The sequence below is a fragment of the Thermobia domestica genome, chromosome 12, assembly GCF_964235325.1.
Source record: "Thermobia domestica chromosome 12, izTheDome1.hap1.1, whole genome shotgun sequence".
NCBI classification, from domain to species: Eukaryota; Metazoa; Arthropoda; class Insecta; order Zygentoma; family Lepismatidae; genus Thermobia; species Thermobia domestica.
In genome coordinates, this window is record NC_137465.1 from 160,162,834 (window position 1) to 160,189,917 (window position 27,084).

Consider the following 27,084-nt stretch of genomic DNA (forward strand, 5'->3'; position numbering starts at 1 on the left):
CGGGATTTAGGTGACCTGAGTGAGCACATGTGGTGCCAGCTCTCTCCAGCGACCTATCAAGGATCATTGCGTGTATGCCAAGACGTATCGCCGTTTTTATCCATGCCAAAAGTCGACATACTGACAATTAGGTAGGTAGTCATGATGGTCTGGCTGATGTGTGCGTATATTTTAACTCGTACATTTTGTCTCGACTCGAATTCGAGTCGAGTCGAAACAGAGACTGTCGAGTCGAGACACGAGTCGAGACAACATTTTCTCGAGACGAGTCGAGACAGGATAAAATCTCGACTCGACTCGACTCGAATGCATCCCTAGTCTCTACCCACATTAAATATTGCATGGTGAAGGCGCCGACTAATTTGACATTTAACATGTAATTCCTTTCAAACGGTACAAGACACGATAAAACTGACTACATCAGTGAGGTTTTGATAAAATTGTACATGAATTTGATGTATCACTTGTAGCTATTTCCATTTGAAAAAAAAAACAAAGTTGAGTCCTATGTGCCGGGATGCGTTACATGTGTCACAGAAGCAGTACTTGGTCCAAATTCATTTGCATATGCCCACTTAATGTCCAGTTACATCTAAAGAAACTGAAAGCAATTTTGTGTCCGAGCGTTATATAGTTATGATTGAATTCCGGATTTATGAAAGCTCATAAATATGCAAATTACCAGTATGGGCCGCCAAAATTAGTAGGTCTACAATACACATTGGACCCCAGGGAACTTCACATGTGAATCAATTTTACATTAATCCCGAGGGTACACTTCACGAATATCCTGACCTGGGAATATGAAGAACCATCTGTTGACTTAGTGTAGCTTTTATTTATTTTTATTGATCTGATGTATGGTTCAGGAATGTATGAGGCTACCTGTCAATACAATAGGAATCAAATTCAAATTACCAACATGAATGGTATACACTAGAATAGCTGGAGATGAACGTGACGTCAAAGGTTCCTTTCCCGGGTCATTCTGATTTAAAACTACTAAGAATGTGCTTCAGCATTTAAAAAAAAATAACCTTTCAAGGTCCTACATAAATAGAATAGGTTTATTATTTTTTTTTATTAAAAGCAGTTATTAATGATACTCCTTCTGTCAGGTGGCATACATTGATTGCCTAAATATTTCAATGGTCATCGATTCCACAGGTTCGCAAATACTGAAAAAATTAAATTTGTTTTCTTGTTCCGATAACACGTTAAATTTCTGATATTCACAATGAACACTCTAATTACTGACAGTCAAGGCACGTTAAATTGCAGTCTTTAAGTGCAATATTTTGACAATTTTTTTATGTTCTTGTTTTAAATACCAATACTAATACGTTCTTCATCCTTTTTGCCTTTGTCTTTAAGATTAACACGGAATAATATCTGAAATATATTGACTGCTTGCATTTTCATTACAGCAAAAGGACAGACTATATAAAATGGGAAGAATATTTTATGGCTTTGGCTTTGATATCGGCTGAAAGAAGTAAAGATCCACATACTCAAGTCGGAGCATGTATTGTGAACAAGGACAAAAGAATTGTGGGTCTTGGCTATAACGGAATGCCTGATAAGTGTAGTGATAATGATGATAAGGATAAGGATAAGGATAATGATAATAAATTTACTTGGAGTAACGACAAGAGTAAGGAAGATCACAAATACTTGTACGGTATGTTATTTCATATCTTTCTTAACTTACTTTTGTAAATACCAATTTTATATATATATTCCACAATTCCCAGGAATGTCTTGGAGAGTTCATAATCATGTGCTATGTCGTCTTGGATGTTTCAAATTGAAAGCGTAATGATTTTGAACTGTAAGGTTCAAGGGAACATGTGTCTATTTTGGTTATTCATACTTCCGTCACTAATACACCTAATGAAAATTCAGGGAAAATACCTCCTCTTTCTGGCCACTTTAAACGCTGGTAACACATATGTCTCATGACATTGACATTTTAGAATTACTGAGTTAGATGTTTTTAGTTATGAAGAGATAATATCATGCTTATATATATATATATATATATATATATATATATATATATATATATATATATATATATATATATATATATTCTATTTACACATAATACATAATAGATACATGTGGTTATATTTTCTCTAAATTCTAAATGGTAAACCAAAATATTAACGTGTTATTCTAACAAAAAGAAAACATTGAACACTAATAAAAAATAGGACAGTTACAGTGTGTTTTTGGTGCTACTGCCTTCAACTTCTTCAGTGATCGCGAACCTTATTAGCTACAAATACAGGCGCAACTGCAAAATTAAATGTGTTGTTTCTTTTGTAATTGAAATTGTGCATTTTAATCACTATAGTTACATTAGAAGATCAGTATTAATATTTGATAAAAATGTATTCCTTACACACAGTATCCAGCTGTAAATTTGTGATTTTCTTTTTAATACAGATCGAAAGTATATTTTTTGACATTCCTATATATAAATTTCCTATTGTTCAGTTTATTTCCTATTGATAAGAGTGAAAGCACTGTTGTGCCACTTTTGTCGAAGGAGGAAGGGAGATTTCCTCAATATTGGCATCAAAATGGGGCACACAATGGACAGTTTCCCTGTTGGTGGATACGTCGACATGGAGCACTGGAGTGGCCAGCAAGGTCTCCCGACCTAACCCCGTTGGATTTTTATTTTTGAAGTCCGTTTAAAGCTATTGTTTACCAGTGTAAAATTAATGACATTGGCCACCTGAAAAGAAGAATCATTACACCCTGTGAACAAATATCACCGACTATGCTTCGTAGAGTGCAAAAGCACTGAGTCGCATGATTAAGGATTTGCATACAACAGAACGGTGGACATGTTGAACATGTCATTGTAATTATCACATATGTGTTAGTTCTCTCTTTTCCTGGTTATTAAATAATATGTAATGTGAGATGTTACGAAGCTTGTTTTTAAGTTTATCCTTCAATTCGAAACTTTGCTCAGCACATTTCACTGCATTTCACACATAACATATCCTAAATATATTCACAACTTCAAAACCGTTGCAGGCTTTCGAAAAATTACCTTACCGTTGGTTTTCTCTATGAACGAGGATGTTGTTTAATATGTCACATGACCATATTGCCATTTAAAATAAACAAGTTGATTCCAAGATGGCGGCCACGAAGATGTTGGACGACTCGGGATGCGCACGAGAGTCGAGACAGGATTTTCCTGACAAAATTCGAGTCGAGACACGGCTCTTCCAATAGAAAAATATACATTTTTCGAGTCGAGACATCACTTTTACAGCACATTTTCGAGACGAGACAGGCACAAATTTTGTCTCGTGCGCATCCCTATGGACGACAACCTTAACCACGTCATAATGCTTCCCCCTCCAAGCAACATTGATTCCAATTGACTTCGGATCGACCGCATTTACAGTTTCTCAAAATTTAACCCGGTCCAGAGTTTGTTAAAGAAAATATCATCTTTGAAGTACTTCAAACATTTTCCAATATGACGAATGAAGAAGTTGTGGTATTTTAGTACGTCATTTAAATAATTTTTTGCAACATATATGTCAACTTTAAACTTGTTAATAATTACTTCCTAAGTTCAATAAAATTTTAAATCAGTTTGACTGTATTTTTCGGAATTTTAGAATTTACAGCTAAATACTTCTAAAAGCATGCGTTTTATAAAAAATTGTTTCTCTATAAAAATATTGTGTTGTCTATGTTCTATAAAATCATTTTATCTTCAACCATAGCGAAGATATTGCTATTTTGTCTGTATGTTCTTCATTTGAAATTTCCAGCTGCCATTTTCCAATATGGCTGGCAGAGGTCAGGTGGGATTTCAGGGGAATTTTAGTGTGTTGTTTAGAACACCATTCCCAACATCTCTAAAAATTTCCAGATTGTTACTAATTTGTTCCTTTCTTCATTAAAATTTGAGCTTCATTTACTGCACTACTTCGCAGCTAAGCAGTTAGCATACCATCATCTGGTGTGGGAGTACCGGTTCGATTCCCGGAGGTAGTGTTGCCAGGAGACGAGACATTTCTCGTGTCTCGTCTCGTCTCGTAAACGAGACGAGACAGAACCCTTTTAGACGAGACACGAGACGAGACAGACCAGTTATCCCGTCTCGTGAAATGTCTCGTCTCGTGTCGTGTCTCGAAAATGAAAACGCTGGCGGGAATGGCCAATATTGAAATTGCCAGTGGTCATATAGGTTGCAAAAGGAAAATCCCCTTTGTGAGAAAACATGTTGAAAAGTCTTCATAGAAAAGTGTCCTCTGTCTATTGAATGAAACAATCGTGATACATGAGCTTCCAGGAATATCATCCTTAATGTCTTGTCCCCAATTCTCCTTGCTGTAAACTGAGGAATTCTCATTTTTTTTTAATTTCTGGCTGGAATGATGACAAACAAAATCAAAGACAAGGAAGATTATTACAAGGTCAAGAAACCGAACTACCACCACCATCTATTCAATTTGAAAACTGGGTAAGGTCTACACTTATTACAGGTTGTAGTTGAAAGTTCTGGCTGAGATGGCGGAAGAGAACAGAACAAACTACACTTGTCTTTATTCTCTGGTGGCGGTATTCTTTTTGCTATATGAACCAAAATTAACCGAAAACGGCAATTGAAGTGTGTCATCTTGCAACTAAAATTTTGTCTTCTCTCTCTCTCTCTCTCTCTCTCACACACACACACACACACATACACATAAAACCACATTTTTACCATTTTACCAATCGCTTGCTTATTATACAGCAGTCATGTTGTAAAATTCACCTCTTCCTTTGGAAGGCGGGCGAAGGACAAAGAAAGCAAAGATATTATCGACGAACCCTTCAAATTGTTTGCTTTCAGCAAATATATGATACTAACAATAACACTTTAGGTGAAGAGGTTTTACAGGGGGACCTTCGTTTTACAGGGGGCGGAAATGTTTGATCTGACCAGAGTGCGAAATTACCCTCTGCTTCCATGTTGAGAGGAGGGGAATACTTCCCTTTCCTAGTGAATAATATTCATTAGGACATTATCTTCAGAAATGGTTTCTTACAGAGTGTAAAGAACATTTGGTATAATATTCATGGAACTCCGTTGAAAGCAGAAAATATCATGAGAATGATCAAAATTCGAACATTGAAGAACATAATTAACAGAAAATAAATAGGATACCTAAACCATAATTTTAAACCTGCTATAAAATGTATATCCTATATTTTTACTAATTCCTTACTCCCATGAAAGTATCCTGGGGAGGATATTCTCTCCAATTTTTTCAGACTGAAATCCTTTTATCACGTACGATTTCGCCCCCTGACACAATACGAAAAAACAAATGCTGTTAAAATCCATACCATGACCCTTCCGGGACTCAACCCGGGGCCTTCAAGCCAATGGTCTATCGCCGCAGACCGCTCGGCTTGGTATGAAGATGTACTTTGTATGATTGCGAATAGATCACGACAATATAAGAAGCTTTAATCCAAAATGGCCAACCAAAAATCAACTTTTTTTAGACCACTAGCTAATCTGGGTGTACTGTCATGAGTTTGTTACACAAACGGGGCAACCACCATATAGTGGCACACAACCCGCGGTTATGGGAACAGATTTGTACCATGGAGGTGTAGACTGGCCCCAAGCATTCTTTCGTCCGATGTGTCGTTCAGCTCCCATTACTATGGCACTTTAAGTAGAGCTTACTGTGCAGTAACATAAAATTTCAATCAAATACTTTCCATTACTCAATAAAATTATTTGGTTCTGAGCAAAAATAATTGCAACAAATGTAAACATGCTAAAATGGAAAGTAGTTTTTGGATTGGTATGGGTTAACACTATGAAAACTAAAGGCTGGAATATATGAAATCTATCTCTCTATTTATCTATATATCTTTCCATCTTTCTCTCTCTCTCTCTCTCTCTCTCTCTCTCTATATATATATATATATATATATATATATATATATATATATATATATATATATATATATATACAGACACTATAAAGCAAGTGGGCTGATAGTATACGATAGTGTCGGGGGTGGTGACACCTTTACATCGAACTTTGCTTGTCGTGTAAACATTATTTGACATTAGTGTCTTCATCTTCGACGTACCTATGAGCAATTTACTGTATATTCGTATACTGAAACTGGTGAAACAAATTTCAGTTTCAGAATGTAAAAAAAAAAAAAAAAAAAGCCAGGGTCGAGAAGCCTCAGACAACTAACAGCAGAGATATATTATCTTGTAAACTATTTGTCCTTGTCGTGTGAGCATATTTGAATTTATTTTTAAGACCTTTAGGCAACTTTGGCTCACCCCGAATGATGATGGGAAAATTAGTGGAATGAAGAAAGTGGTAGGATACTAGACAACTTCGAGAAAACACACACATTCGAAAAATGAAATGAAATGAAATGAAATCTTTGAGTCTTACGTCCCACGTTTATGCCGGTTAGGCTAAAGGAGACGGTGATGATGAGTAATGAATGAAATGATGGAATGAAGAAAGTGGGAGGAAACGGAAGAAACCCGAGGAAACCCACGCACATGGTGTTTGTCCACCACAAAGTTCACTTGGCGGAGGCTGTTATCGAACCTGAGACTCAAAGCACCGGAGGTGAACGCTCTACCACTGAGCCACCGCGGCCCTTACACACATTCGATGTTTGTCCACCACAAAGCTCACATGGCACTAACCGAGATCGAACCAACTACCCCATACACCAGAGGTGAAGGCTTCACGGTGTAGCTACCGTGGCATTTTTTGTCTTGTGTGTTCTGGGTAATTCTTGTAACTTAGTTGTATCTTGATTAGCATGGTGCAGCCTGCTACATTTTACTTTCGTTCCCATGGTATGCTGCTATATTTTTTACGAGACAAACGAGACGAGACGGGACAGAACCTCTCGAGACGGGACGAGCACACTTTTTCGAGACGAGACATGCTTTGTACGAGACGAGACAGCCAGAAGTCTCGTCTTGTCTCGTCTCGTGGCAACACTACCCGGAGGGAACTCATGTGTTTCAGATCCCTCGACGCCTTACAACCTCGCTGGCTGCAAGTGATTCTAGAATGAAAATCGATCTATTTTAAGTACCGATCAATATCAATATGTGGCAAGTAGTATTTCACTTACTTGTAATTGTGATTCCTGAAAATGTTTTATATTCCTAGTAGGCAGGGGCGGATCCAGGACCGACTTCTGGGGGGGGCGGTGGGTTGTCATAATGCTACTTTTAAGGGCTCCAAACTCTGGGATGGATTTTATATATATATATAAAAGAAAGTTTCCCCTTCTGGGGGGCATCGCCCCGATCGCCCCCCTGGATCCGCTCCTGCTAGCAGGGTTAATTGATTTAAAATGGGTATTTATAAAAAATAAGCTTTAAATCAGGTAGGTAAATTTGAAAGCAAAAATACCACAGGCCGTGTGAGCTTCATAATGACATTATATTATATAGCTCAAACCGCCTAGATCTTTTCTCTTATGTTACAAACCCAGAAAACCTGAATGTAAGTGATTTATTGAAATGAAAACCGAACTAAAATTAAGTCGCTGAATTTCTGAGTGTGACCTAACTTAAACTCAACTAATTCTGTACTCTGTAGACTCTTGAACTTGTCTATTAATTTCAATAATATATTTAACTCTGTACAGTGATTTCACATGTGCAGTGCGTATGTTTGTCCTTCTAGAGTGACTGTTAAAATATTCACAAGTATTCAAGATAAGTACAGTGTATTTCTATCATGTGTAATTCGTGGATGAGTTGGAAGACTCGTTGTCTTTCTAATCATGGAGTATCGGGTTCGAGTCTAGATGGAGAACAATTGAAAACTTTTGGACAAAAACCCGTCCAAAAAGTGAAATTGTAAAGGAGATAGCTTCAAAGGGTTTCTCGTCATTCAATTTTCTTCAAACTTGGCACATATATACTAGACCGAAAATAAATCGACATTTTTTTTGTTTCTTTCGGAAACTAGCTTAAGGGGAGCAAAGAGACCCTTTTCCAAAAGGGCTCCCCTAACTAAAAGGGACACATTAAAGAAACTAAAGTCTAGCGATGCAAAGATGACTTCAATGTAGGAAATACGTGTTTTGTCATTTCTGCGAGAAAAGGGTTGCAGGGGCCTCCTTCGAAATGACAAATTTGCCGAGATTATTGCAGGCATCCACAAAGTGTGATCCTGGATCATTTTTTCAGAAACCGTTTGGTAGATGGACAAGTCGGCGACCACGGATCCCTTTATGTTTGTGGATACACGTTTTGAAGTAACATGTTTGGCTCCAGGGTCCCACACGTGGTGCAACGCAAAATTTGCAAATGTCAAGAGAGATGAAGTAGCACAACGTCTGTGGGTTGTGAAATAAGGAAGATGAATCACATGTGTTTCTGTTCTGCGGAAAAAACACGGTCAAGAGGGGGAAGACGAGAGCTAGAGTTCATAAATGTCATTTGATAAACAAACCACGGTATATCATTGCAAAGACAATCTGAAAGAATCCCAGTGTTCCACTAATTTGTAGCAAAAACAGACAAGTAGGAACGTAATTGATTCATGGGACAAAATGCTTTCCGCTAGGTGGTAAAGACGTCACATTTGTATCCCAGAAATTAAGTGGAACCATCGAGATTTATAACGACCTAGAGGTGCCTAATGCAAGATCTTTGATGGTATCGAACTCGCATAAATCGAATCGATCCGCCGTATTGTCTATGGAAAAAGAAACGTTTTCACGTAAAGCTCAATAATAATTCATTTTTGTGTTATTTGTTGATTATCTGTGTTCCGAAGAGAAATTTAGGGCGAATGAAGTCAGCTTTCTTTGGAATTTCATAACATTTCAAACTTAAGTCATTTTCTTCCTTCCTTGAATTTTTAAATCGATAATAAAACGTGGTTGTTGGCTGAATAGGAATATGCATTGTATTTACTGTCGAAAGGCTCGTAAAGACTACTATCTAGAGAATTGTCAAATTATTATTAAGTTTGCTTATTTACATTCTATACAAATGGAGCTCTGATAGCATTAAGAACTAACGTTAGTGCTATCAGAGTTTTTGGGCTATTGAAGATTTTTTCTGGGGGGATAACTTCATATGAAGTTAGAAACCCACCCATCCCAACAGACCCAGAAGAGTACCCCAACAGACAGATTATCACCAAACTTATCACATCGTTAATGCATCATTAGTGCACTAACGAGTAAGACGCGCTAAGCACTAACGTTAGTGTTACCATATTTTGGGATTTATTCAAAATATTTGGTGGGGGGTTAACTTCTGAAATATCCAATTCTATACAAATTGACGTAGAAACATGGAGTTAATGGTAATCGTTAGTGCATCGTTAGCGCAATTAAACGCACTAAGCACTAACATTAGTGTTACCATAGTTCGGAATTTATTCAAGATATTTCGTGGGTGTAAACTTTAGAAATATCGAAATGTATACAAATTGACGTAGAAGAATGGGGCTAACGGCAATCGTTAGTGCACCTTAAACGCATTAAGCACTAACGTTAGTGGTACTAAATTTTGTGATTTATTCAAGATTTTTAGTGGGGCCAACTTTAGAAATATCAAATTCTATACGAATTGACGTAGAAATATGTAGTTAACGGTAATCGTTAGTGCATCATCAGTGCACTTAAGCGCACTAGCCACTACACTAAGAAGCACTTACGATGCACTAACAATTGCACTAGGAGAGGTAATTAGTGTTTTTGAATGTGATGGGAATTTCATGTAATGAAAAATTCCCTATGTATTTCTTATGGGAGTTTTGTGACTTATAATTGCCATATCTACACTAATGGGGAAGCACTAATGAAAGTATTCGTTTTTTAGAAGCACTAACGATGCACTAACGAATGGCAAAATTTTTGTTAGTGCTTATAGTGAGTGGCCAACTTCACGCTATTCCCAAAGGTATTTTACTTGTAACACCTAACTAACGAAGCACTAACGTTAGGTGTTGGTGCACTAATAGGAACTAACTATGCACTAACGAATGGCACTAATTTTTTCGTTAGTGCTTGAAGTTGCTAGAGCAGCGTGAACTTGCCTCCCAAAAGATACTTATTTCTAAAGTTCATTCAACGAACCTTCTGATCCTGATATAAACATTGCAGAATTGTATTACTCCGCCAGTCGTCGGATGATTGGCTATCGGTCAGCGCTTCTTTCGAGAAGCACATGCTTGTACCCTGTCGATGTTTTACTTATTCCCCGCATGTGACCATATTGTTAACTGGGATCCGCACTGAAGTTGGGTCCAAACCACATTCAATGCATGCGCATTCCCTTCTATTGCATTAATTCAGTTTAGTTCTTAGATAAATAGTTGTTTCTGTTGTCTAATTCTAAGGAATTCTGGTAATGAGCCTTATAAGCAAGGACTATTTTCTTCCGCCGCATGGGTGTTTTAAGGCTTTCTAACCAATAAAATCAAACAATCACCACGTGTATTTGTTTACATGAGGTACTGAACGTTCCTTGAATAAACTTTAGCACCTACACTAATGAAGCACTAAACTTGCTCCGTAAACTTGAACCGCCACATGACGCAATAACGATACATTTAGTGTCAATTGTTAGTGCATCGTTAGTGCTTCTTAGTGCACCAACGCCTAACGTTAGTGCTTCATTAGTGTAGATGCTGCAAATAAAAACCTTTTGGGGGCGAAGTTCACGCTGCTTCAGTCACTTCAAGCACTAACGAAAATTAAGTGCCATTCGTTAGCGCATCGCTAGTGCTTCTAAAACACTCATACTTTCGTTAATGCTTCACTATTAATGTAGATATGGCCAATTACATGTTACGAAACTCCCACGAGAAATTCATGGGGAATTTTACATTGTGTCAAATTTCCGCCAAAATCAAAAGCAATAATGATCTCTTCTACTACAATCGTTAGTGCTTTGTTAGTAATCTTAGTCCACCAACACCTAACGTTAGTGGTACATTAATGTAGGTATTACAAGTTAAGAAACCTTTAGAGGCCAGCATGAACTTGGCGCACCCACTTCAACCAGTAATGAACAAGTTAGTGCTATTCGGGGGGCCGCGGTGGCTCAGTGGTAGAGCGTTCACCTCTGGTACTTGGGGTCCCGGGTTCAATCCCAGCCCCCGCCAAGTGAACTTTGTGGTGGACAAACACCCTGTGCGTGGGTTTTCTCGGGGATCTCCCGTTTCCTCCCACTTTCTTCATTCCACCATTTATTTCATTCATTACTCATCATCACCGTCTCCTTTAGCCTAACCGGCATAACTGTGGGACGTAAAACTTAAAGATTTCATTTCATTTTCAAGTTAGTGCTATTCGTTAGTGCATCGTTAGTGCTTCAGGAAAACATTAACAGTTTCGCTAGGGCTTCACTATTAGTGTAGTTATGGCGAATTACATGTCACGAAACACAAAATAAATTTATGGGGAATATTTCATTACGTCATCAAATAAAACACGATAATGGTGATAAAACATTCCTCATTTGGAACATTCGGGAAACATTCCGATCTCCCATATTCACACCTGTTTTGAATCTAATGTCTTCTTCCCAGATTTCAGTTTTTTGAATAACACCGGTTTATTTATCGAGCTATTCAATTTTACTGCATTCAATATCGATTTCATCATTTCGTCCCCACATAACACAAAATGTCTCATATTTTTCCACAGAAACACTAAACCCCCGGTTTTCCTCATTTCCAGTTACCTGTACTTTGGCACATTACTGTTTCTCTAGCGCTGAGCTTTATTAAATATGGCGTCCATTTTATTTAGTTGCTGGAAGATTTGCGCTACCTTAATCTAATTTTCCCTAGGCACCAGTTGCATAGTTTTGACGTGTTCATGTTTTGTGAATATTTTATGTAGTTCTACTTTCTTTTCCACACATATGGCATGACTAGCAATTTAGGGGAACTATTTTCATTCAAAGAAGGCGTTCAGCTCTTATTTATAATTCTTTTCTTGTACACACACAGAACAAATGTTAAGCGGTTTTAGGTTGTCCCTACGTTACCCTATTTTTGAAATGATGAAAAACATGATTTCCTGTTTTGACATCTGTATCAACGTTTCAGAACTAAAGGAGTGGCCATAGACTTTTCGATCAAGTTTGTGTTTACATGTTGAACCGCCATTCTATTGCACAGGTATAGGCAGTCCAGACTTCCTGCAGCTTCTGTCACTTTATAACAACTCTCAAACGATACGCAATTTGACCTTCCTTGCTATTTGAAAATTATGAACAGGACTCGTCTGAGACTCTGGGACATATATATATATATATATATATATATATATATATATATATATATATATATTTTTAAATCCTCAATACATTGGGTATTTTTAAAATGATGAAATACCTGTTAGCTGCTTCACATTTGTCTCACCGCTTCACATTTATAAATGCATTCGTTAGTGCATGGTTAGTGCCTCTTAGTGCACCAACACCAACATTTCACATTTATAAATGTAGCCATAGACTTTTCAATGCAAATTGTGTTTCCATTTTGACCCGCTGTCATTTTGCACAGGGCTATTGTAGACAGTCGAGACTTACTCCATCTTCTTCTATTTAACAACAGCTTTCATTCAACATACTACTCGACCACCTTGCTATTTGCAAATTTTCAGTTGGACTTCGTCTTGGACCCTGGGACCAAAAATATTATTTCAAAACGTGTACCACAAACATAATGGGATCCGTGGTCACCGATTTGTCCATCTACCAAACAGGTTCCGAAAAAAAATGATTCGGGGTCACACTTTGTGGATGGCTGCACTAATCTAGGCAAATTTGTCATTTTGAAGGAGACCATTGTCCCCTGCAACCCGTTTCTCGCAGAAACGACAAAATACGTATATCGTACTTTGAAGTCATCTTTGCACCGCCAGAGTTTCGTTTCTTTAATGTGGCCCTTTTAATTAAAGGAACTTTTCTTTAAAAATTGACCATTTGTTCCCCCTTAATCTATTTTTCGAAAGAAACAAAAAAAAAATACTTCTAAATTTATTTTCGGTCTAGTATATATATATATATATATATATATATATATATATATATATATATATATATATATATATATATATATATATATATGACAAGTTTAAAGGAAATCGGACCACGGGAAACCCTTGTGAAGCTATCTCTTTACACCTTCACTTTATGGACTTGATGGGTTTTTGCCCCAAAATCTCCAATTTCTATCCTTGGGTGTAAACCGACTTGTGATTCGGATCCCACTTTAAGCTGTAAGTCTCGTCCGTACAAAGAAAGAACATCTACATGTCAACGGGACTTCCTAATCAAACCTAGTCCATTCGATAAACATAGTAAAGATATGTTAATGCACGAAAAATTAGATGCCATGGACAACTTAGTAAGTCCCTGGACCCATTGTAACTCTAAAAATACTATAGAGATTAGGAAATGTGTATACCAAGTTTTGTGTCGAAAGACGGAATAGATATGAGGAAAAAGCTTGTATAACAATACACGTTTTCCCTCATATCTATTTCCTCTGTCAATACAAAACTTGGTATACACATTTCCTAACCTCTATAGTATTTTTAGGGATAAATTTGGAAAAAATGAAATGAAATCTTTGAGTTTTACGTCCCACGCTTATGCCGGTTAGGCTAAAGGAGACGGTGATTATGAGAAATGAATGAAATTGTGGAATGCAGAAAGTGGGAGGAAACGGAAGAACCCCGAGAAAACCCACGCATATTGTGTTTGTCCACCACAAAGTTCACTTGGCGGGAGCAGGGTTTGAACTAGAGATACATTTGGATTGTGTGCTTTTACCCGGGGACACTCCAGACGGATCCAAAGTTGATGGTAGGGATTTCTGGAGGCAATTTTCCAACATTCTCCCAATTTTCCCTGTTCAAGTACATTATGGGCCTCAATACATAGCACCTGTGGAAAGCTTGTTTCATGCTGAAGAGAATGAGGCATAAATCATGACTTTCCAATGAACAGTGTTGATGCAATAGCTATTTCACAACGAGTCTACGATTTTCTTTATACTTACAGGGTTAATGGGCCCCAGGGTCTTACTCCATTGTCCATAGCACCCAATTTTTTTGGTGCATGAACATATCTTTGTTATGTTTATCGAATTGACTAGGTTTGATTAGGAAGTCCCGTTGACAGGTTCATGTCCTTTCCTTGTTAGTAACTCCGTTCTTGCATAGGAAGTTAAGGCGAAACAAACTTGTTTCAATCCATCTACAGTATAAATAACTAAACCAAATGTATTTAAAAAAGAACTGGTGTAATCCCTCTCCCCCTTCTAAAAAATATTTGATATTATTTTATTTAAACATAATTTTTGCCAATCCTGCTCCTTAGCTTTCGGCTCTACCCTAGAGCCATATTCACGAAGGACAAAAACAGGAAGAGAATCAATAAAAACATCTTAAAGAAAAAAGGGAACAGACTCACAGGAGTAGAGCAGTGAACCCTCTCATAAGTGCCAGTCACACGTCGAATGGTGATGCAGCACACTATGGACAAAAAATACATACACCATTCGAACCAAATCAACATGCTTCTAACCTTCTCTGTGAAAAAAAAAAAAGAACGCACAAAATGGAATCTGCCTTTTCACAGTGTGGCTGGCAGATAAGACAAGATGTTTTTCGCACTGCTTTAGCCCAGTCGGTCACTTCTTTTTTTTTTCGATGTTTTTATTGCTTTTCCTCCTGTTTTTACCCTCCGTGAACAATGCCCTAGGGGAGAGCTGAAAAATAGGAAGTACAAAGTATGATGAAGAATCACAACTGCAAGTAAGTGAAATGATTGGTAATATTCCTGAGCGTATTAGCATATCGTCTGAAACCTGGCAAGTAGTAAAAGTATCGAAAAAGCATCAAAGTTTTTTTTTTTTTAATTTTTAAAGAAACCATCCAAGAAAATTAATAAATAAAAGAAAGTTTCTAAAATACAAGTAAAATGAAGAAATCGCAAATATATATATATATATATATATATATATATATATATATATATATATATATATATATATATATATATATATTGTAATATACCAAATTTTAAAAAACCCAAATTATTGTAAATTTGTAAAAATTTGTGTAAATAATTCAAAGCTGGCTTGAGCACAAAACATTAACTGTCTGAATTGAATGAATTAAGTCAGGGTTGTTTGCAGGATCTAGTCCTCTTTATTGAAATAAGCCCAAAATTTATTTTATTCTATCAGACATACACGTGGAACTCCCAGACAAGGAAATATGAAAGGCATGCGGATTGCATTCCGCAGTTTTATATAAAAGGACCACCAACGTTCGCTTGACATCATTCCAAGTCTATACTTCAGTTCTAGACTTGCCATTCGCCTTAGAAGTTACATAAGCAGCAGAGGAGGCGGAGTCTTCGAGGTTTCCTACAACTACCTCAAGGATCATAATGTAAGTGCCTTTTCATATTACCTTATCTGATAGTTTCAGATTCCTTGATTCGTATCTCAAGCACAGCCTTTATTCTTATTATAAAAACGAGTAATGAAATTAAAACCTCTTTATCACCCAATTATCAGTTTTCTATTCTCTTTAATCCATGTTTGTCTCTATCTCTCGCAACATTCTGTGAGAAATCAACTTAAGATTTAGATAGACGGAGAGCCTATAGTCAAGGGTTCGATTCTCAATTTACGCCCCAATATTAAGTATTCTTCACAGAATGACATGGTAGAAGCGTCTTAATGAACCTGTAGGGTTCTGGGTTCGATTCTGACTAGGACATTTTTCTTCGATACTTTTTTTGTTCCGTGTTTTTTTTCTGGTCATAATATGGTTGACACACATTTATTGCTTGCTATTGCTTTATTGCATTATGCTATAAACAGTATATGATTTTTTATATGTTTGGCATTAGGGATTGATTACTAGACAATTTTCATGCCTGTTGATGAATTAGGTCAATTATTAGACAACATTGAACTCGAAGATTTAAAGATAAAGAAAAGTAAGAAGAAACACTCTGTTACACAAACACATATTCCACACTCGTACGGCACACGTTGAAACATAATGATGGCTTCAAATAGTACGTCAGCGCAAAGTCAGACAACTGACGGTCAAGGAAGTTCTGACATTGCAAGAAACATTCAAGTACCCACTCCCTCGCTATGATGTAAGAACAGTAGAAGATATCAGAAACTATCTTGATGAGTATGATGATATTTCCAACATCAATTCGTGGGACGATAAGAAAAAGAAGGATATGTTACCTTTAGCTTTTAAAGGAGACTTTCGGAAATGGTTAAAGATATTTTTTGAGCGTAGAGACATTTCTCAGTTGTTGTATGATCAGCCAAGGGCTTGTATCATTAAAGAGTTTGGAAGATCCACTCTTTACTTAGATATAGAAGACCAGTTAAGGAAACGTGTTCAACGTCCAGATGAATCGGTGACAAATTTTGTTTACGATATGTTGCTGTTAATCAAACGTTTTGATGACAATTTAGCAGAAGAGAAGATTATTGCTCTTATTGTTTCGCTTTACAGCCATATTTTTTTTTAGAACGAGTAGGAACTCAAACATTTAAAACAGTTGATGAACTACTTTCAGCTTTGGTAAAAATTGAAAAAAAACTAAGGCAAAAGTAAAACGACGAGAACAGCGAGAATCGCGCAACTTGCAATCATGGAAATCGGTAATCCCGAAGTTAAGAAATAAACAAAGCGCTGAATCTTCTGATTCCGATTCGATTGATGACACACATGAAAAAAGCACGCGTCAGGAAGAAAAGCATGCGTCATCAAAAATGAAACAATATTCAACACAAAACACTGGTCAGCATATTTCAGACACCAATGACACAATTAAGATTGAACAATTACAACAGCAAGTAGAAAAATTAACGTTGCAAATTGCTAAGGTTAACGAAACACAGCAATCGGGAAATAAGGATTATAACAACAAACACAAGCAAAACAGAAGTAAGCATTTTAGAAACTTAAAAGACAATGGTAAATATTATCGTAACAAGCAATATTATAATAATCGAAAGAGCAAAGGACGTGACCACAATCCTAAAACCTTTCATCACTAAAGTTCAACCTCCAGAAATTGTAGCTTTTATCCACAAACATGCTTCCCTCAAAATCAACAAGCAACATATATTCCAGTAAATCATCCTCAACAATACCAATCATATCCATCTCAGGAAACAGCAGCTCCTGTATGTTCCTTCTGTGGTCATTTTTTCCATTCTGAGGATAATTGTTTGTTAAAGAAACGTCATTTAAACATGTAAAATCTGTGAATGTAGGAGGTACGTTCACAGACACAAAAACACACTGAAAGAAATAGTAGTAAAATCCTCCATTAAAATCAATGACCAAGATTTTGTTCTACTTCCAGTGTTAATACAAAACAAATTAGCTAAGGCAATACTAGATTGTGGATAACAAATATTTATTATTAGGGAAGATATGGTTCCAAAAACTGCTAAAATTCTTAATGTAGATACTAAAATTAGAGGCATTACACAGAATTCCCTGGTTACAAATAAACTAGCTTTAATTAAACTACGGATAGGGAATAGAAACTTTTATCATGTGTTTAGAATAATACAGTCTTTTTCGCAAGAATTATTGCTTGGAAATGATTTTTTATTAGCTCACAAGTCTCAGATTGATATGGAGAAAAGTACTTTAACTTTGCGTAGGTTTGGTAAACAACCTAGAATATTTATTCCAACAGGGAAAGAAAATGTAGATCATGAGGTCTCACCAAAAACGGGTAATTTGTTAGAGCAATGTTTATGTCCCATATCTGTACTAACACAAAGTATTTCCATTCCCGCTAGAACTAAGACTTACGTGGAAGTTAAATTAATCAATTCTAGAACTGGAAAATAATATTTACTAGAACCTAATAGGCAATTGGAAGAAAAATCTGGAATTTTGATTCCTAGAGAAGTTTTATCGAAAGAACAACTTTTCATTCGTATTATTAACCCTTTTGTGTATACCATCACACTAGGCGAAAACGAAGTTATAGCTTTTGCAGAAGATGTCGTGTCTGAATAGGAACTTAGTTGTTTTCATTCCACATCAGAGGAGGTTGAGTCAGATTTTTTTAAAAAAAGAACAAAAGTTATTTGGCAAGTCAAAAATTGATATAGGGAAAACCGCAACACCGGAAATTAAAGAGAAACTTTTAGATTTGATTTTTCGTTATGCAGATGTCTTCGCTTGGACAGAGAATTCTTTGCGAAAAGTGAAAAACTATGAGCACTACATAGAACTAAAAACTCACACCCTATTTAACAAAGCCCAGCATCCAGTCCCGGCGGCCTTAAGACCAAAAATAAGAGAACAAATCAATATTTTGTTAGATCAAGATGTGCTCGAAACTGCAGAGAGCCCATATAATTCTCCGGTGCTATTTGTTAAGAAAAAGAATGGTGATCTGAGAATTTGTTTGGATTCAAGATTGTGGAATAAGCATGCAGTGCTACAAAGCATTTCTTTACCTCCCATCTACGATATTTTGTCTACAATTGGAGGAAGAATCTACTACTCTAGTTTGGACGTCAAAAATGCGTTTCACACTATTCCCATTGCATAGGATTCTAGGGATGTGACACCATTTAATATTCCACAGATCGGGAGCTTTCGTTATTGTTCTCTTCCCCAAGCCTATTTAAATAGTCCGGCAGTGTACAATAGAATTATGACAATGACACTTGCAAATGTTTTTCCTATGCATGTTATGCATTATATGGATGACATTATATGCATGTAGCACAAATTCGCAGGAACAAATGCTACAAATTTTAGAAAAAAATATTTTATAGGGTAAGGAAAACGGGACTCAAGCTATCTGTCGAATAATGCAAATTTCTTTATGAACAAATTATTGCATTAGGACATAATTTATCTCGATTTGGGTACAAGATTTCAGACAAAATTGTCAACTCTATAAAGACTTATCAGCGACCCACTACGGTTAAAAAGTTAAAGAGCTTCTTAGGGTTAATGAATCATATAAGGAAATTTATAAAGAATTGTGCAGAAATAGCGGAGCCTTTACAGAGGTTGATGCTTAGAAATGTCAAATTCGAGTGGAAAGAAGAACAGGAAGCCAGTTTTCAACAACTCAAGGCAGAACTCATGAAAACCCCAATTCCGACCCTATGACCCTCCGCCAATTCCGGCCTTATGACCCGAAAAAACCCCTAGCTTTGTTCACAGATGCCTGAAGAAAATCGATTTCTGCGATTTTAGTGCAGTGCGAGGAGGATAGTCAATGGTACCCAATTAGTTATTACAGCAGAAATTTAAGAGACTGAGAGAAAAATTTGGACATCTATTCTTTGGAACTGTTAGCTATTCTCAGTGCTTTCAAAGCACTCAAAGTCTTTCTGCTTGGCAGAGAGTTTTTTCTTTTCACGGATAATAAAGCGATTTCGTATTTAAAGAATACACCAAATTTACCATCCAAACTAGCACGTTGGCAGTTACAAATGGCGGAATTTTCGTATACACCAGTTCATGTAAAAAGTGGCAAAAATTTGGCGGATTTTTTGTCAAGGGAAACCAATAATCCTCCTACTTCAGAATATTTCAAAATTGACGAACTAGATACATTCATTGCATTTACAGATGAGATAGATGTGGCAAAATTACAAAGACAAGACAAATTTTTTTCTCCTATATTTGCTACCTTGGAGGGACAGCCAGCACAAGACCCAAAACTGGAACGTCAGTCTGTTTACTACGAAATTAGAAATGGTAAATTATTTCGAAAGCAAAAATATCCAGGAGGATACAGATACCTTTTGTGCGTACCATTCTCTTTGAGAAATTACGTCTTTGACCGACTACAAATGCTAAATTAGGAGGTGCACACTTTTCATTCTCAAAATGTTATTCAGCCGCAGTTAACAAGATTTATATGCCTAACCTTAAGCAATTTATTCAACAGAAATGTCAACAATGTATTTCCTGTCAAGTAAATAAAATACGAACAGGCAGAATTCCATTGCACGCGCAAACATTTCCATCATAATCCAATGGAAACAATCTTCTTAGACGAATTCGGCCCTATGCCTTTATCAAGTACATACCGACACAAACATGTATTAACAGCCGTCGACGCCTGCACAAGATAGGTTATAGCACGCAGCATTCAAGATGTATCAACTGAGTCAATAGTGCAAGTGTTGTATGAACTCATACGTTATTTGGAGTACCATGACAGATTGTTTTAGACAGATTAGCCTCACACAAATCTAAAATTATGCAGCAGTTTGCGGATAGATTTCGCATTTACTTAAATTTTGTTGTCATTATACTGTGGGGGCAGCAGAACGAGCTAATGGAATCATACAGAATTGTTTACAACATTATGTTGATCGTAAAATGACATCGTGGGATACAGAACTACAAAATGTAGTATTATCAATAAATTCTCATATCCACGAGGGAACAAGATATTCACCACACTACTTGTTATTTGGCAGGAATGCTAGAACACCGCTCGATAATGAATTAGACATACCATGTCAATACGTTGACAATGAAACTCGTGTCAAAGGTGTTCAGAATGCGCGACAATTAGCATATCGCAATTTACAGAAGAGATTTAGAACACAACAAGCTTATTTTGAACGGAAGTTTGCTTGTTTGGATGTTTGGATGTTTTCGTTTCTACACCTATTAAATCGTTTCAGATACATGCGAGTGGCCATAGACTTTGCAATGAATATTGTGTTGGTATTTTGACCGACCGCTATTTTGCACAAGCTTATCGTAGAAAGTCGCGACTTGATTTATCTTCTTTTATTTAACACCAACTTTCATACAATGTGCAAATTGATTCCTCTTTCAATTTAGAAATTTTGAGTTGGACTCCGTCTGGGACCCTGGGACAATTTATTTTACTTTGATACATTATATATTTAAAATGATGAAAGACATGCTTTTCTGTTTTCATATCTGCCTCACCGTTTCAGATTTTTCGGGGTTGCAACGGACTTTAAGACACGCTTAAATGTGTTAATAAAAATTAGTAACGTGCTGCCCTCAAGCGAAATGCTTGAGACCTCCCTAATTTTGGTAACCGGTTTAGATCTTACCTTGACTCACACTTTCAGGAAATATGTACATCACCAACACTTTGTGGGTTCATGTTCAAATACATCCCGTGTAAGTAATAATTTTTCATTCCAGTTCATATCAAAGTAGAATTTCTGTGTCGTTTTGAAGCCATACTTCCCAACAACGAAGAGAAATAGTGTTAAAGCATGCTTAAATAATACTGTGCAATACGAAATCTGTCATTTACATGGAAATATGTTTTTCTTACGTATTTTTGCATGTACCAATTTCGTGAAAAATTGAAAAGTTTGAAATTTTGAACTGTGAATTACTCTATTTTTACGGATGGATATGAAATACGATTAATGTTTGGTTTAGTTATTGAAATTTGCGTACCTTTCGAGCAGAAAGACAATATGAAACGTGGGTCTACAGTTTAAGCTGGAATCCGAGCTACTGTGTCGTTCAGTGTTCTACTGGGGTCGAAACTGAGAGCCCGTGCACAGAAGGCGCACGTGCTAACCACTGGACTAGCAAAAAGAACTGAAATTCGCTTGAGATAAAAATGGTTGCATATGTAATATACTACCTAACAATATACGCCCATTTAAACATCATCCAAGCGAAATTTTTTCTTCTTTACAGAAGGAATACGTTATTTAGAAAGGGTTCTCCTCATCTCCTCAATTCTTTTCTACTGCGTAAGTCTTTTTCTGCGTTATAATAGGGAACACTAGTTTCTCACATTTCTCCTCACTCTTTATCTTAATTCCAGGTAATAGCTCATTAACATCTAGTGATAAACGAGTTCAGATTTGTGTTGCCTAAGTCTGTTGCCATATGTTTTAACATTTGAGTAATTTTTGATTCGATTCTATTATTTGCTGAGTAGTGTTTTCTTAGGAGTGGTCGAATTTGATACGTTGTGTCTTTTTGTGGTAATGTGTGCTGCGCATCTGAGTTTCAAGAAAGTACTGAATAAACGTTTAGCTATGTGCAGTGGAGTGCAATGTCTTATTGATCTTATTTGATCACACAAGAAGAGTTTATCGATCTTGTACGAGACTTATATCTTCCTAAAAGAAAAGCGGAATTGTTTAGCTCCAGGCTTCACGGTTGGAATCTCTTAGCTAAAGATGATAAAAATAAGTTTGTTTAGAAAAGGATAAAGTCATTTTGAGCTTATTTTGTTGAAAATGGAGGCATTGTTTATTGCAAAGATGTAGATGGCTTATTTCAGTCTTTGGGACATGAACATAATCCCACGAATGGCGCTTGTTTATTGACAGCTCGAAACTAAGTCTGAAGGCAGAGCTTCCACATATTGGAAATGTTAACCCATCTGTTCCTGTAGCATATGCGGCTCATACAAAAGAGACGTATGAAGTTATAACTGCGATATTGGACTTCATTGAATATTTTTTTTAAAAATCAAATGGCATGTGGATAGGGACTAGAAAGTTATTGGTATTCTCACAGGAATTCAACAAGGATTCATCAAATATTGTTGTTTTTGATGTGAGTGGGATAGCCAGGGCAAAGCAAATCAGTACGTCCATAACTACTGGCCTTAAAGACAAGGTTTCATTCCTGACACCAAGAACATGTCTCGTAAACCAATTGTGAACCCTCAAGAGGTGGTGTATTTTTACCGCCATTACATACCAACTTCGGTTGATAAAGACTTTTGTTAAAGCACTAGTTGAGAAGGTATTGCCTTCACGCACTTTAAGGAGAAATTTCCAAACGTAAGTTCGTCAAAAATTAAAGAAGGAATATTTGTCGGTTCACAAATTAAAACAGTCATGCAGGATGAAAATTGGAACCAAACTTTGAAATTGAGAAATTAGCTTCGCTCTCATTTAAATCAATATATTCAGGTTTTCTTGGAAATGTAAAGGCTGAAAATTATGAAGCTATTGTCAGTGACATGGTGCGCAGTTTTCAACTCATAGGATGCAACAGATAATTAAAATTACACTTTTTGCACTCATATCTTGACTTTTTCTCTCAAAACCTCGACGTGGTAAGTGATGAACACGGAGAACGGTTTCATGAAGACATTGCAACATTTGAAAAGCGTTACAGTGAAAAATGGACTGCAAGTATGTTTGTTGAGTATTGCTGGTCTATCATCAGAAATATTCCAGAAGATGTCTACATGCGTAAGTGAGCAAAGAAAGTATTTTAAACGATAAGTCAACGAAGTTTAATATTAATATAATACGCCATCCTAGCCTACATTAGATAGTAAATATGTATAAATAGGTACATTTCGCATAATGTGTTGTGGCTCGCCCAACATAATTGTGACGTAATGGAATATTCTGGTTTCAACTAATGAATTCAGCACTTGTCATTTATTTAAAATTATATAACTTAAATTGAAGGACAGAAAAGTTTAAATTTGTTGCACTGTGTAACACTTCGAAACACCGTTTTCACAAGCAGTGCAAAATTAGTCAAATCCGAACTACTTCACTCATTCTTTTTATTCAAGATCATATATTATTCGTTGCAGGACCCATTACGAGTACTTGAGAGTTCAGCAGACACATGTCAATTCTTTTTTAGATATGAAATAAATGGTACTTTCGTGCCAATTTTTCGCTTCATCTAGAAATGATCAATGAAACTAATTTAGAAAATAATCACTAATTATTTAAACGTTGCTTTCACTGTAAAAAAAAAATAAAGCACCATTGAAATACTTTTAGTACAAATGTTGAGGGAAAAGATGAAATGGTGTTTATAAAGTGTGCTTCGCGTGTCCAAAAGCGTTACTTCTCTAAAAACAATATTTAGTATGACATATTTGAAACACTTCTTCTCGGCAAACAGTTTGAAAACAAAGTGATGACGTATATTTTGCACATTTTTTTAAAATCTGGTAAATTCTTCAAAGAGTGTCGGTAATGTGTACAGTGTTCTACTGTGTCTACAAGTAGTTTCTGCAATTTTTGCAGTGTTCATATGGTATCCCTGAGCATTACCACAAATTTTATTTAAACATTCTATATTTATTTTCCACTAGTTTTTTGAAAGCATAATTTTTGAAAATTCGTTTGTCGTTGGGAAATTACTTTACACTAACATAAGAAAATTAGGTCAGAATAGTAATTAATTTAGACTTAAACACTTTCTTTGCATAACCCCGTGAGTTTTCATCTGTTGAGCAAGAACGTCCTAAGCGTGTTTGAAGTGTAAGAGAAAAAAGATGGAATGTTACACAACTGTATTTTCGAGAAAACGGAGTTTTAACATTGAAAACCTAATAGAAAGGTAAAAAGAGTAGGGTTATTAAATATTTTGCCTCTTTTTACATGGACATTTCGACATGTACGCATTCATGGTATATAAAGTCAAATAGTACGAAAAGTCACCGACAGATAGGACAACGTGTAATGTACCATTAGAATCTGATGTAATGATATTTTTGATGGGAGGGTGCCAGAAATTTTTGCACCGACTGTACTTCCCACTTAACAAAAAATTTATTTCTGTTTATATAATTTATGTCTTTGTTCGTTATCTTATTCCAAATCAACATGGAAGATGGTAAAAATTCATTAGGAATCATATTTTTGGGGATTAATATCTTTATTCATATATTAATTAATTATAAATCTCGTATATGGATATTTTAAATGGATGATTACAAATCTCACGGTGTCAGTGCTATTCGGAAATATAGGCCCACCATTGGACGAAAATTTTGCAATAATTAACCAATCTAAAATTTTGGCAGAATTGTTTGGACCTCTCTTCACCCCCTTTTAGATATCTATGTCTGTCTAAAATTTAGTTTAATTCACATTTTACCATTTTTCATTCGTTTCAAATGCTCCACCGCCAAAAAGCTTTGTTTTGATTGGTGCAGTTACCGACGCGACATATCAATGCGCGAGAATCGATATACTACACCAAGAAGCCGAAGACAGCAGACCCAGATTTTCCCAGCTCAGCAAAAAGTATAAATTAGCTAGAAAAGCTGCATTAATAAGGTAAATCTAGTTTAATAGTTGAATAAATACCATCCAGGAAGCCACGGAGCCATAATCTACTAAATTTCAGAGTAAAAAAAAACGGACTGAAAAGCTGAAATAGGAAGTGTAAGTCAGTGACGCCATGTTTTGCAGATATAATTAGTGATGGACAGGTTCTACCAAGTGAAGTGCATTGGTTTGTTAGTTGTCCTTACAGATCCATAAACAGTTTCGGAAGAGTAGTGTTTCTCCCTTAAAATCTTTTATCCTGAAAATTATTCCTTTTAGGGTTACGTAAGGCCTGTTCCCGTGCTGTTTCTGTTCGTGTATGTAGCGAATGTGATTTTTTTGCTTATCTAGTAGTAACATGGCGGTATTTAATTTCATTGTAGTTAGAATAGTGATCATAATGCATGTGTAAAGTTTCAAGATTGCTCCTGTTTACTCCCAACTTGGGGATACAGCTTCCAACAGGGATGGGTTGAACATATAGTTGTCATAAGGAAAGGGGGCTACATTTTTCAATAAATAGTTTGGGCATTAACTAAACAGTTTGAATTAAGAATGTGATTTAGTGAATACAAGGGCAAATTGGCCCTGTCCCTTTCTTTACCTTTCCTTTCGTAAATCGATAGAGCCGATTTAATATGGTAAAATTTGGGCGTTGTTTATGTGAGTTAGTAGTAATGATTAGTATGTATTAACATGTATTAATGTATTCTGTAATTATAGATGTGGCATGTGTGTGTTTGTAATGTAGTATTATTAGTAGCAATTGTAGTTGAGTGATGGAATAATGTGTGAAATAATTAAGTGTGAACAGTGTATAATTTGCTATTCACATTTTCGTATTCGATTAATAACTAAACCCATCATACCGATTTATACCAATATCAGGAAATGAGAGTGATATAGTATCAAAATTCCCTGTACAAGGTCACATTCAGTGGTTCAAGGGTTGATCGTATCGTTGGTAGCCCCTAATGTCAAAATGTATTACTACCCGTCATACATATGTCGATACTCAAGCATTTTGTGATGAGATTGACTTTTCATGACCATGAGTTTCTATGAGATTGACCTTTCTTTTTTGATTAGCACCGAGCAAATATTATTCCCAGCCCATATGAACATGTATTTAGTTAAAGTGATCCGAAGCCAAGGTTTTCCAAAAATTACAACATTCTACGTAATCTAGAAATTAAAATATTTAAGTAAATAGACATTGCATATATTCTTAACAAAAGTCAGCTGATATGATGCTAGTCTTCTTTCTAAAATTACAATATTAATTTTTTTTCGTGGCTGCAGAATAATTTCATTGTCGCAGTCAGAATTTCATAAAATTAAATAATATTATCGCAGATAATCTTATTTTATGTGAACGTATATATAATTTTTTTAATGAAGCTCCGGAGTATTATGTAGTATTGTGTGTGTGGCAAGAGAGTCTTGTGTTCGAGTGAGGTTTTGTGTAGTGATCGGAACGAGAAATGTTTGTAGTGATTAATAGATTTTAAAATATTATAATGAAATGTGTATATAGTCTGGGTATAGATAGATAAAATAGGGTGTTTATAAAATACGGCGTGTTAATAAATGAATAAAATGATAATATAAATATTATATAATATATTGTAGTAAAGAATATAAATGATAGGACACCCATATACATATATATATATATATATATACATGAGCCCAGTGTATACTTCGCCACGTGTTGGCCTATATATATTAAATGTGTACGTGCTATAAATATCTCGGGTTCTGACCCCTATGCCGGAACTTCACGCGAACAGGAGGGTGATATCTTGTTGGACTATGTTCTTACTTCACAGTTTAGTATGCTATAGCAGTAGTGTTTATCCATAAGAATCTCGTCTGACAGCATGGGTAGCATCATATAATCGCTGACTAGACATGTTTAATAATCAATTATGAAAAGACAATAGTTGTTGTAGAATTTGGGGCT

The 27,084-nt window shown here is 36.0% G+C and overlaps 1 protein-coding gene across 2 annotated transcripts in view; it reads left to right on the forward strand.

Moving 5' to 3' along the window:
- Nucleotides 1-1,420: 1,420 nt before the first annotated feature.
- Nucleotides 1,421-27,084, forward strand: part of LOC145666781 (deoxycytidylate deaminase-like) — a 149,853-nt gene continuing 124,189 nt past the window's right edge. For both annotated transcript variants that reach the window (XM_081734338.1, XM_081734337.1), the window contains exon 1: nt 1,421-1,681. In XM_081734338.1, the coding sequence (XP_081590464.1) occupies nt 1,465-1,681 (217 nt within the window). In that variant the 5' untranslated portion in view covers nt 1,421-1,464. The remainder of the gene's footprint in view (nt 1,682-27,084) is intronic.